The sequence below is a fragment of the Carica papaya genome, chromosome 4, assembly GCF_054855325.1.
Source record: "Carica papaya isolate Zhongbai chromosome 4, ASM5485532v1, whole genome shotgun sequence".
Lineage (NCBI taxonomy): Eukaryota > Viridiplantae > Streptophyta > Magnoliopsida > Brassicales > Caricaceae > Carica > Carica papaya.
In genome coordinates, this window is record NC_142312.1 from 23,369,334 (window position 1) to 23,381,510 (window position 12,177).

At 35.4% G+C, this 12,177-nt stretch overlaps 2 protein-coding genes across 3 annotated transcripts; one reads left to right on the forward strand and one right to left on the reverse strand.

The window, feature by feature from the left end:
* The first annotated feature begins 1,379 nt into the window (after nt 1-1,379).
* On the forward strand, nt 1,380-4,459 carry ATBFRUCT1 (Glycosyl hydrolases family 32 protein). Of its 2 annotated transcripts, none has more exons than XM_088218207.1 (6): nt 1,380-1,835; nt 1,901-1,966; nt 2,131-2,996; nt 3,084-3,481; nt 3,603-3,693; nt 4,163-4,459. In XM_088218207.1, the coding sequence occupies exons 1-6, from the start codon at nt 1,643-1,645 to the stop codon at nt 4,343-4,345; spliced, it is 1,797 nt and encodes a 598-aa protein (XP_088074333.1). In that variant the 5' UTR covers nt 1,380-1,642; the 3' UTR covers nt 4,346-4,459. The 2 variants fall into 2 exon arrangements, with proteins under 2 accessions (XP_088074333.1, XP_021902890.2); XM_022047198.2 differs by having other exon boundaries at nt 1,381-1,835; nt 1,958-1,966.
* A 15-nt stretch (nt 4,460-4,474) lies between these two features.
* On the reverse strand, nt 4,475-6,205 carry LOC110818454 (SMAD/FHA domain-containing protein). Its single transcript, XM_088219105.1, is given in 6 exon segments — nt 4,475-4,744; nt 4,746-4,904; nt 4,906-5,134; nt 5,571-5,688; nt 5,690-5,986; nt 6,083-6,205. Coding segments are annotated over 6 exon segments (1,011 nt in total). The 3' UTR covers nt 4,475-4,659.
* Nucleotides 6,206-12,177: the final 5,972 nt, after the last annotated feature.

Genomic DNA, 12,177 nt, shown 5'->3' on the forward strand with positions numbered 1-12,177 from the left:
AACATACAATTATCTTGAGAAATAAATTAGAATATCTTTTTTGATAATGAAGGGTACAATAACCCCTCCCACTTAAAAAAAAAAAAAAAAAAAAAAAAAAAAATCAAACTTAAATATATATATATATATAATGTCTTAAGTATAAAATAACAATTTTATGATTATAAAATAGAATCAATGCATACAGAAAAATGATTACTTATAGTAAAAGAACTAAGTCATCTTTTTAAATACTAATAAAAATTTAAAAATTAACAAGTGCGAATTTAAAATAATATGCTAGTGTACTAAAAGTATGACTGATAAGCCAAGCCTTAATTATAAATAACACAATAATTGGTGAAAATACTAAATAGTGATTCAACACCTGTAAAGGTGACAAAATGAAATCTTTAAGTAAGGACAACATATCAGCTCTACAAATAATGAAAATGAAACCAACATGTATGTATATATATATATATATATATATATATGGTTGGACTTATGAAAGCTTTTGAGGTACCCAAAGGTACGTATGTGCTTCAGACTCGGATCTCGTCGTAGTCTGCTCTGTCTTTTGAAGATCAACTCCAGTTTGAAAAAGTGATTGGGGCCATAGCCTGCTCTGTCGGGTTGTCTCTCTTCATTCTTATGGCCGGCTGTTCTTCCTACCTGTATAAACTTTGAACAAAATATTCAGTCGTGTTCGAGATAAGATAATTAGAAATAGAAGTAAGAGATCTAAATTGAAAACAAAACAAGAAAATCTATTGAACTGTACTGTTTTTTTCTACGAAAAAGATGTGATTATTGTCGCAACTATTCAAAATCGATATCTTTACAAGTAAGCTTCTTAAAGGTGTCGCCTTTTTGTTGGATATGTGAAAATTAAGCCTTTCCAGGATTAAAGGAGTAGCCATTTTAATCTTTCTTAAAAGATTACAAAACAGCATCAAGTTACAAAATAATAATAATATAAAGTTTTAACTTTTATTTAATATAAAAAAAAATATACATATCATATTATATTAAAAAAAAAATTTACAATAAACCATTTGTTTAACGTAATATTTTTCATTATTTTTGAGTGAGAATGAAAAATGAAGTATGTATTCAAAGGCGTAAAAGTTTTGTTTTCCTCAAATTCTAAATCCACGCTTTGAATAATATTCTTTACTCATAAAGATAGACTTGACTTGTCTTTGGTAATTACGCGGAGAGATGACAATTCATTTACGATTATTTAATTATTATAATTAGTACATACAGAATTTTTTTTTTTTTTTTTTAAAGTATAATAAAAGCGATCATAAATTATGAAAGATGCTGTTTGTCTGGTAATAGAGCATGGGAACCATTCTTTCTTATTTGTATGATTAAGCAGCCTAAACCATCTTCTTCTCATCTCCCTCGTTTCGTCCTGTTCTTTTCTTTAATGATTTAATCACACTTCACGTTTAGCCTTGGGAATAACTTTAAGTTAGATTTCAAAATCAATGTTTAGATTCTGTAGGAGCTAATGGTTCATTGACTTTTCAGCACTGGAACTCTGACATGACACCTTTTTTTCCTGCAGTATTACTTTTAAAAAATATGATTTCTCCTATAAATACCAGTTAGTATTGTCTTGGTCGTCGTCTCCTCTCCTAACTAAGCAACCATGGCTAGGATCTCTGCTGCCGAGATGTTGTTGCTGTTTTCTCTACTTCTGGGTCATGGATTTGTGGAGCTTCAAGCTTCACACCATGTTTACAACAGACTTCAGACCCTTGAATCTTCCACTCTTTCCTCTTCTTCAAATCAACCTTACAGAACTTCTTTCCATTTTCAGCCTCCAAAAAATTGGATGAATGGTAATTACTTCTCTTCTCTCTGTTTTTCTTTCAAGTCTTTTTCTTTTATTCAACATCTTTAACAGTTGCTTCTTGGGCTTCTTCTGGTATTTGCCGACCAACTCGGGGAAATGGATGTGCAGATCCCAATGGTTAGTTTACTTCATCTTCTCTCTTCTTTTAGTTTTTAATGTTATGATACGAAACTACTTTGAGAAATGTAATCAATCATTACTAAAAAAAAAAAATGTAATTTGCTAACCAAGAACAGAGCTAGAGTTTAATGGAGTGTGAGGTTGATGAAATTATGTTGCAGGACCAATGGTGTACAAGGGAATATATCACCTCTTTTACCAATGGAACCCAAATGGAGCAGTGTGGGGCAACATTGTTTGGGCTCACTCTACATCAGCTGATCTTGTGAACTGGATCCCCCATGATCCTGCCATCTTCCCAACTCAACCGGCTGATGTCAACGGCTGTTGGTCTGGTTCCACCACCATCCTTCCTGGACAAAAACCAGCCATTCTCTACACCGGAATTGACCCCGAAAACATGCAAGTCCAAAATCTAGCAGTACCCAAGAACCTCTCCGACCCCTTTCTGAGAGAATGGGTCAAGTCACCCAAGAACCCCCTGATGGCACCCAACGCCATGAACCAGATCAACTCGAGCTCATTTAGGGACCCAACCACAGCCTGGCTCGGCCCAGATAGAAAATGGCGGGTCATTATTGGCAGCAAAATAAACCGCCGAGGATTAGCAATTCTCTACACCAGCAAAGATTTTGTTCGTTGGATAAAATCACCGCAACCTTTACATTTCGCCGACAACACCGGAATGTGGGAGTGCCCGGACTTCTTCCCTGTCTCCATTAAAAACAGCAACGGGATCGGCACGTCGTTGGTGATACGAGACGGCGTTAAACACGTTCTGAAAGCGAGCTTAGACGACACCAAACACGAATATTACACCATAGGAAGATATGATCAAGTGAAGGACATATATATCCCGGATAAGGGATCGGTGGAGGGAGATTCGGGTTTAAGGTACGATTATGGCAAGTTTTATGCGTCGAAGACATTTTTCGACAGTATTAAAGGACGGAGAATCTTATGGGGCTGGATAAACGAATCGTCAAGCGAGGCCGATGATATTAAGAAGGGATGGTCTGGAGTTCAGGTAAATGATTAATTAAAAAGAAAATTTTTCTCTTTAATGACAAGCTATATAATTTATATATGCAAATTGGCGGATGGATTGTTGCAGGCGGTTCCCAGAAAGATTTGGCTGGAAAAGTCGGGGAAGCAGTTGATTCAATGGCCAATAGCAGAAATTGAAGCACTGCGTTACAAAAGAGTAAGTATAGCGAAAAAAGTGGTGAAAGGAGGATCAGTAATTGAAGTTGGTGGTGTAAAATCTGTACAGGCGGATGTAGAGGTTTCATTTGAGGTTAGTGGGTTGGAGAATGCGGAGGAGATGGAGGGAAGGTGGAGGAACCCACAGGAGTTATGTAAGGAGAAAGGTGCATCAGTGAGAGGTGGGTTGGGTCCGTTTGGGTTGCTGGTTCTTGCTTCGAAGGGATTGGAAGAATACACAGCAGTGTTCTTCAGAATTTTCAAAACGCATCACAAATACGTCGTTTTGATGTGCAGCGATCAAAGCAGGTCACAAATATATATATATATATATATTTTTTTAAAAAAAAAATTGTTGAATATGCAAATTATATTTTCCCATAATTGATAAACAAAACTGAAGGTGGGTGTTATTATGGGTGTAGTACAGGTCTTCCTTAAATGAAGGTAATGATAAAACCAGCTATGGAGCTTTTGTTAATGTCGACCCACTTGGTCAAAAATTGACGCTCAGGACTTTGGTGAGTTTACATTTCAGAACCAAATAAAAGTATGTCCATTTACCTATAACACAAAATTCCAAACAAGACCATACTCGTCTCTATTTAAGAAAGAAATGCACGGAGTTTATTTAAATTCCAAACACCACACGGTACCTTATCTTAAATTACTATCTTTTTTTCTTCACTATTTACTTTTAGTTTATGGTGACCAAATGATGGTAGTTACCAACTTTCTGTTTTTATTCTTTTTCCTTTTCACTGTTTTTCACTTTAAAATGTGTATTTACTATTCAATTTGAGGAAAAGGGTGTTTTCCAACAAAATAATTGAATAGAGTAATATTCAGTTGACTTGTGTAAAAAAAAAAAAAAAATCTTTGATGATAAGGATTATTGAGTTTATTATCAAGTGATAAGGGGATCAGTTTAGGATACAAGAATTTATTCTAATGTTAGATTGGGAATTGACAATGTGAGTGGTATCACAGATTGATCACTCCATAGTGGAGAGCTTTGGTGGGAAAGGCAAGGCTTGCATAACATCCCGGGTCTATCCAACTTTGACGATCGACGACAACGCTGCTCGTCTCTATGCTTTCAACAATGGAACTCAAAGTGTGAGTATTGCCCAGTTGAATGCTTGGAGCATGAAGAAAGCTCGTATCAATTGACACATTTATATATTTTTGAACCTACAAAGTTCACCCACTCACACTTGTAACCTTATCACATACATGCTCGTTGATTCCACTACTAATAAATGGGTGATTCATTCTCTTTTCACATTTTAAGAGGCCAAATATCATGAACTAAGGCCATTTACCATTTCCAAGTATTACAGTGTTTTTTGCATCTGTTTAGACACCCTATTACTCAAATTGTTAGCACCGCACCCTTAAATTAAAAACATCATAACTCTATCGGTAATAATGTTACATATTACAGATGTACCTTTAACCATCCCTCGTCCATGTACCTTCTTAGCCTACTTATCATCATCATCATCATCTTCTTCTTCTTCTTCTTCTTCTTCTTCTTCACTGCTTACTTCTTTTTCCATCTTCACGTCTGTCATCACCTACAATAAATCCTCCCAATGTATCTTCGTCTTCCCTTCCATCATCTTCCTCTGCATTGCTACCTCTCCTTCCAACAGGTGGATTTTTGGTATCTTCTCTTTGTTTGTTATTCTTGTCCTTTGATCTTGTCGAGGACACCGGTCTTGAAACTCTTTCTCGTTTTCGCAATTAACCTCTCCTCATCATCACTCTCGGCTCTTCAATCATCATCAACACCATTCTCTTCATTCTTTCTTTTCTTCTTCCTTCCACCCTTCCTCCTTTCATCATCCTCACTATCTTCCCTAGCTTCTTCAAGGAACCAGTCCCAATGCTTCATATCACGGATCCTTTGCTTTGGATACTGATCAAACTCTTTCCCCATCACAATAAATCCAAACTCTGAAACTCCCGCAATTACATGCCAACAGATGAATTAATAGACTTGACTGGTAAAATAAGAATTCCAGCTATATTAATCATTCAAACAAATACGTAATGAATTTCACAGCTTCAGCTCAAAATAGTACGTAACTGTTCAAGGATCAAGACTCAGTTATTAATAGATTTATCTGGATATTTTTGGAATTACATTGGTATCAAAGAGAAAAACTATGCAAGTGACGTATTAAGGATAGCAGCCTAAGTTAACGAAATAAATAATATCACTAACTACATGAGCGATGATCGGTGAAAGAAAATAATCAGATGAAACTGACAAATAAAAAGCAGACAAGTTGAGTGGAAAAGGAGTAAAAAACCAAGAGGCCTAAACACGTTTTCGCATCAATCAAACAGAGATGAAAGAAATATTATGTAAATGAAGATGAAAGAATACCTTTAACAGGATCAATGTCTGATATATCTACACTGTTCAATCCACTCTCTTTCTCCGAAACACTTCTGTCCCCAATTTCAGGTTCATTTTGGCATCTCTTCAAAGTAAAACACACGGGGGGTTTTACCAAAAAAGCACAAGGAATCACCGGCGGTCGCTTCGCCCTTGTCGAATTTCTTGAAAATTTCAATCTCTCCGTTGCTTTTCCTCCTTACCCACACAGGATTCTTCCCCAGAACCTGGAAAGAGACCCTAAGCTCTGGTTGGGTCTCGGGGCTGTCAACCGGCGTTTCGAGCTCGAACAACACGTGATGTCGAGACACTATCCGGTTACTTGTTCCTCTTCCAAATACGGTCTTACAATTTGGTTTTATCAGGGTCTTTGAGCCGTCTTCGCCTTCGACTTCCGTGGAAATCTAAACTTCGATTTGCAGGCGGGATGGTCTTGTCGTGTTTATTTTGGGGAGGAATTTTGGAAGTACCGGATGGGTTTTACTAAAGTGGCGTGAAACTCGACTGAAGTAAGAAACAAAATGTCGAAAACAGGAAGATTTCAGAGAATCATTTTTACATGTTCCAGAATTAATAAGTCCAACTCCTCCATTGTTCACAAAATTCTGGGTCTTCTTTTTCATCTCCGTCCATCAGATAATTTCCATTAACCCTTTTTTTTTTGGCAAGTATAACGATTTAATTTCGAATGTTATTATTCACACTGTCTTAAGAAAAAATTACAAAACTCTTATATATTACTTCATATTTCTTTCAAAAAGAAAAAAAAAAAAAGGAAATAGAACTAATAGCATATAAATCTAAGTTTAACTTTGTAATTGTGTATGAAAAATGAAAAGAATTTATGGTGCTTATTAGAGCAAACAAGAGGATATCATAGTTGAGAAAAAGGACTACCAAATATATATATATATATATATATATATATATATGTTAACTAAAGCTAAGTATCTATCGTTATAGCCAGAATTATGCATAGTTTCTTTTAAATGTCTATAATAAAATCCAATAGAAAAATGTACACAACCATATTTTATTGACTTTGTCATTGTAAATGTGACATTTGACTAAATTATTTGGTCATTTTAATTTATTGAAATCAATTACATGAGAGATGAATGTGAAATAAAACATATGTTAGATGAATTTGATTTGTATTTTCCTATTTTCTTCCCTTTTTTTTCCCTTTGTTTTTCATTTTATTTAAAGTTTGTAAAAGTTATTTTCTCGTATTAACCTCGTTTACACTATCAATCAAGATTTGTTTACAATATATTTATATTTCAACATATGAAATGAAAGATGGCATGCGATGTGAAAAAATAAAAAATAAATAAATAAAAAGAATGTATTAATATGAATTACTTACTTATATTTTATTATTATTATTTTAGTTTGACTCAATTAAACTATATTAAAGAGTTCATAATCATCGTACTTATTTTACACACGAAATGAGTAATTATATCAATGTATGCATGTGATGTGATATAAAAATTGAACTTTAATCGAAGCTAGACATACATAAAAATAAAAATAAAAAACTCCATTTAAATATTGATTTACAACAAAAAAAAAAGGTATAAAGTATTAACAAATAGTTAAGACTAGCACAGTGGAATAATAAAGCATTTCATGAGATTTTAATATTATTCTACTACCATAAGTTTTATTATACTAAGAGAATGATATTATTCCAACATTCACGTAATAAGTATGTTGTAATTACACTAAGATTCTTGTAATACTATAAGTTATATTGTATCAAAAGAAAAATCTCATGTAATACTCATATAATGCTTGTGTTGTAATTGCACATCTGAACTTTCTGCACCATCGCAAAGAGTAATTCTTTGTGTTGACTTGTTTGAAAGTAACATGCTTACTTTAGGGATAATACATAAATAGCTATTGTATTATTCACAAAAATTCAAATTTGTTTTTTCTCAATTTTTTGGATTAGATGCAAGTTATATTTTCAAATTTTGTCCAAATAGTTCATTACTACTATCAGTGTGTCTAACATTGTTAGACATATGCCAACATATTAGAAGTCATGTCCACGTGGCAACTAAGTGATTGGTTCTACAATTGCTGATATACTATTATGTATCGATGTATTTTAAGATGTCATTGAATTGAGGGATGGTACTTAAATGGGGATTAAAAAATATTTAATCTGTATGAACATTGAGAGATTTTCTTATTATTTTGTATTTTTGTTCGTTTTATATAAATTTATATTTACTTTGTAACTTTTTGAAGATAAATAAAATGAAAGAAAAAGAAAGAAAAATGTGAAGTAGAGACTATTTCACTGCAACACTAAACAACATATTTAGAACTTGATGCCAACGCGGGATATTGTTTTCTACATGGTCTAACTATCTAATAATGTTAAATACACCGTTAGTGATAAGTATATATTCTGATAAATTTCAAGAGTTTAGTTTGTATTCAAAATGAAAAATAGTGCAAAGGATGATTTGGAATTTTTTGAACGGTACAAAGGTTTTTTGATGTATTATTTCGTTTAAGTTAACTCGATAATTCATAGTTTATTGAGTTAACACAAGATTATATCCAATTTTATAAATAAAATTGAATATAAAAATTTCATGGAATGCAATTGTTAAGAATACTTAGACGCGTGAAATATCCTTAAAAATCTTACTATATCATGAAGTTATGTTAATATCATGTCAAATATTACATAATATATAATGTGTTATTGTCTTACACGTATACCAATAAGAATGTGTCATGTATTGTCAAACTCGACACATGATACCTGACTTAACAATATTAATGGTTGATAATAGGGATGGACTAAATTGAAAATTTAGAAAATAAGGACTAATTTGATCAAAAATTGAGGTATAGAGTAATTGAAAAAAAAAATAGTATATGGACCAAATCATTATTTAGTAGTTATTGGTATTTTGAAACATAAGAAGTTGAATATTGGGTGTTATTACTTTAGTCACCATGTAATACCTTTCTGCATCGTCATGTGTGCATATTGGAAATGCCTAAAGGTAAAACATAATGACTATGAATTATGGTTGCCTAAGATTTTAGTTCGAGCATGATTAAAAATTTAGGCATGATACTTATTAAAGTCAAAGTAGGCAATCTGATCACCTTCTTTTTTTATTCAATTCCTATTAGCCATGGCCTTTTTAGTTTTTTTTTTTTAATGTATTCATTTTATTGTTTGACTACATGTTTTTTTGTTGTCTAGTACAATAAAGGTATAAACTAGTTGTAAGAATACATGTCGTGAAAAATACTAAAATGGTAGTTTAATCATTGGATGCCCTTTGGAGTATATCATCTATGTGAATTTTGTTTATTAAATATCATATTATTCTTGGTAATTGCTTGAGCATAAACTTATTAAATTGAGTGAATAATTATTTGATGCAGATATAATAGATGATTGATTAATTTAATGACCCAAGGAAGAGATCCTAGAATAGCAGTGTAAAATTTGATCTCACTCATTAACATGCTAAAAAAGCTAGAATTAGTTCTACTTTTGTGAACATTAAGCTATTGTAGGGGTCACAACAATCTAAATTTTATTGCTCGAATACTTAGGCCTATAACTCTCACTAATTTCTCTTTAAGATAAAAAAAAGTATAATTTAGATGTCACAGGCCTTTTCTTCCATTTCTTTAAACATTTGTAATAACCGAAATTAATTTTAAAATATTTAAAATTAATGTATAAAATATAATTTTTAAATTTATGAATTTTTATTTAATATAAAAAATTAAGAAAAATAGGTGGAGGATGAAATTGAAAATAATTTTGAAAAAATGTGTCACGTAGGATCGCCCAGTCAGCAGTCCCGACGAACCGAAGTGCGTCGTGTGGAAAGGCATGCTGACGCGGTGCCACGCAGGAGGCCACGCTGGCAACCCACATACCTGTGATCGGACGGTCCAAATTCACTCCCTCTTTAAACACGGTCATACGGTCCAAATCAAATCGCGATGGACGGTTCAGATTTATTTTCTATTTAAACGCGATCGGACGGTTCAGATCAAACGTGATGGACAGTCAAATAAAAAGGAGACTGATATAAATACCTTACTTCACACTAAACCCTAACCTTAGCCGCCAGCCCCCTGCCCCCCCCCCCCCCCCCCCCCCCAAAAAAATTAGAGAAGAAGAACCAGTCGCTGGGAAGGGAGCTGACCATTGTGCCAGAACAATTTTCGACCGCCAAAAAAGGTAAAAAATTCTTCCAATTGCTCGAAATTTGATTTTGAATACCCCCATAGCAAAATCGGAGCAAAAGGACTGGCAGATGAGCCGAAAACTGTGGCGGCATCACCACGAAAAAAATCAAAAACTGCCTCCGATGAGTCCCTTTTCGATTGCTGTTTCGTACAATTTTTCTACCATTGTATTCACCATTTTATTCCCACAAGTTGACCAAAGAAAAACGCATAACTACAAAGGTGAGCCGGTGGAGCCGCTGCAACGAAAAACACCGCCGCCGATAAGCTTCTATTTTTTAACTTTTTTCGGCCAACCGAGGACCCTTAACGTATTTTCTTGTAAGGATGAGTACAAAACCGACCGAAATTGGTTAAAACTGGCCGAAAATGGCCAGCCTGAGGCAAACTACCACTGAGCCGAAATCCTAAAATTGGCCGGAAAGGATTTATAACACCAGTTTTGGATTTTTTGGGGTATTTTTAGGTATTTTGAGCGTATTTTAATCTCCAAAGAAAAATTCAAAAAACCTGAGGACCGACAATAGGCGCAGCTGAAAGTTTAGCGTTTCGGATATTGATTCGAATAAGAATCTCTCATCCTATTTTTTATTATGGAATTGAAGTTTAATTATAAATAATGTGGTATTTTGTACAACTTAGAAAATCTCGATAATTAATCACAGATTATTCATGGAGCCATAATTGGTTATTATTCACTGTTGATCATGTTTGATTGATTTTACTGTTTTAAATGCATAATATTACGCTGGAGTTGGTATGATAATTCAGTTGTACTTTCTTGACACATGTATTGCTTGTTTTGTATTATTTACAGTTAAATTGTGAACCTAGAAATTAAATGTAAACGAAAAATTGTTTGATTAAGTGAGTGAATAAATAGTAGCCTTACTAGATATCCTGGTAGATAGTGGACAGACCAGGTACATAGGGAACCCTACCGTGAACATTGCCTCATACCGGATGGAGTATGGAGGATTGGTATTTTGGCGCTCATACTGGATGGGATATAAGGTCGGCCTGTTTCACCCTCATATCGGACGAGGTATTGAGGGATATTATTTTTTGCACTCATATCAGACGGGGTATTAATGGATATTATTTTTTGCGCTCATATCAGACGGGGTATGAGGACGGTCAATTAACTGAAAATGTTGAATAAGGGTTCATGCGTAGTGGGACATCCCTATAGACCTCCATGGATACCAGTAGGCAGATAAAAAGAAAAAATTGTTGTTCTGGTTAATTGAATATCAGATTATGATATTATTTGTGTTATTGCCTCTATAGGTCAATTTTGAAAATGTCGCTACGATAAGTGAATAATAAATTATTTTACTTATGATGAATAAATTTACTTAAGATAAGAGCTCTATTAATTGTTTTCATAATTTTTACCAACCTTCATTGTAACGCCCAAACATGGGTATTTTTGTAATTTTCCTATTAATTATTTTTATTAAATTTATTTAAAAAAAAAAGAGCGCCACGTCAGCAGCCACGTCAGCAGGCCCAGTCAGCAGTCCTGGCCAACCAGGACCTGCCACGTGGCAAGACCACGTCGACCTAGGGACGGGCCACGTTGGCGATCTGCGTACGCGCGATCGAACGGCCCAGATCAAGCGTGCGCACGGACGGCCAGATGCAATCGCACGGACGGCCCAGATTCAATCAAAAACGGACGGCTCAGATTAAATCAAAATGGACGGCTGAGATCAAAAGGCAAAAGGGTATAAATAGAACCCCCACACCTAACCACAAAAACCCTAGCCGCCTGCCCTCGCCAGAGAAGACGAACCAGACACCGGAGAAGCCGGCCGCCGCCACCCGCCGCCGTATCGGGGAGATTTCTGACCGCCGATCGAGGTAAATTTCATACTCCCGACTCATTTTTCCACGCTGATTTCCCCTGTGGCCAAATCGGAGCCAAAATCCCAGCCAAACGGCCGAAACCCAACGGCGCCGCCGCGCCCCTCCTCGATTCTTGCCTCCGATGAGGCCCTTCCCGGCCTCCGTTTGATGCAATCTTTATATCACCGTGATCACCATTCTTTTCCTACAGGTTGATCGGACTCAAATCACCAAAACACGAACCTCACCGGAGAGCCGCCGCACCCGAGAGCACCGCCGCCGGTAAGCTTCAGTTTTCCGTATTTTTTTGGCCCCCCGAGGGCCCTAGGGTTGTTTTATCACATGGACCGATGCAAGTGTGGCCAAATTCAACTGGAACCGGCCGAAAACGGCCAACCCGATGCGAATCGCCGCCGCAAGCGGCGGCGCCGTCACCGGAGCACGGCGGAGCCGCCGTGCCAGAATTATGATATTGGCCGAAAGGGGCCCTGGG

What these genes read in the sequence shown, in the direction of transcription:
- ATBFRUCT1 (XM_088218207.1), top strand. Translation starts at nt 1,643, where the DNA reads ATGGCTAGGATCTCTGCTGCCGAGATGTTGTTGCTGTTTTCTCTACTT. An exon ending in TGGATGTGCAGATCCCAATG is followed by an intron (nt 1,967 to 2,130) that starts GTTAGTTTACTT and finishes ATTATGTTGCAG; the next exon opens with GACCAATGGTGTACAAGGGA. An exon ending in AGGGATGGTCTGGAGTTCAG is followed by an intron (nt 2,997 to 3,083) that starts GTAAATGATTAA and finishes GGATTGTTGCAG; the next exon opens with GCGGTTCCCAGAAAGATTTG.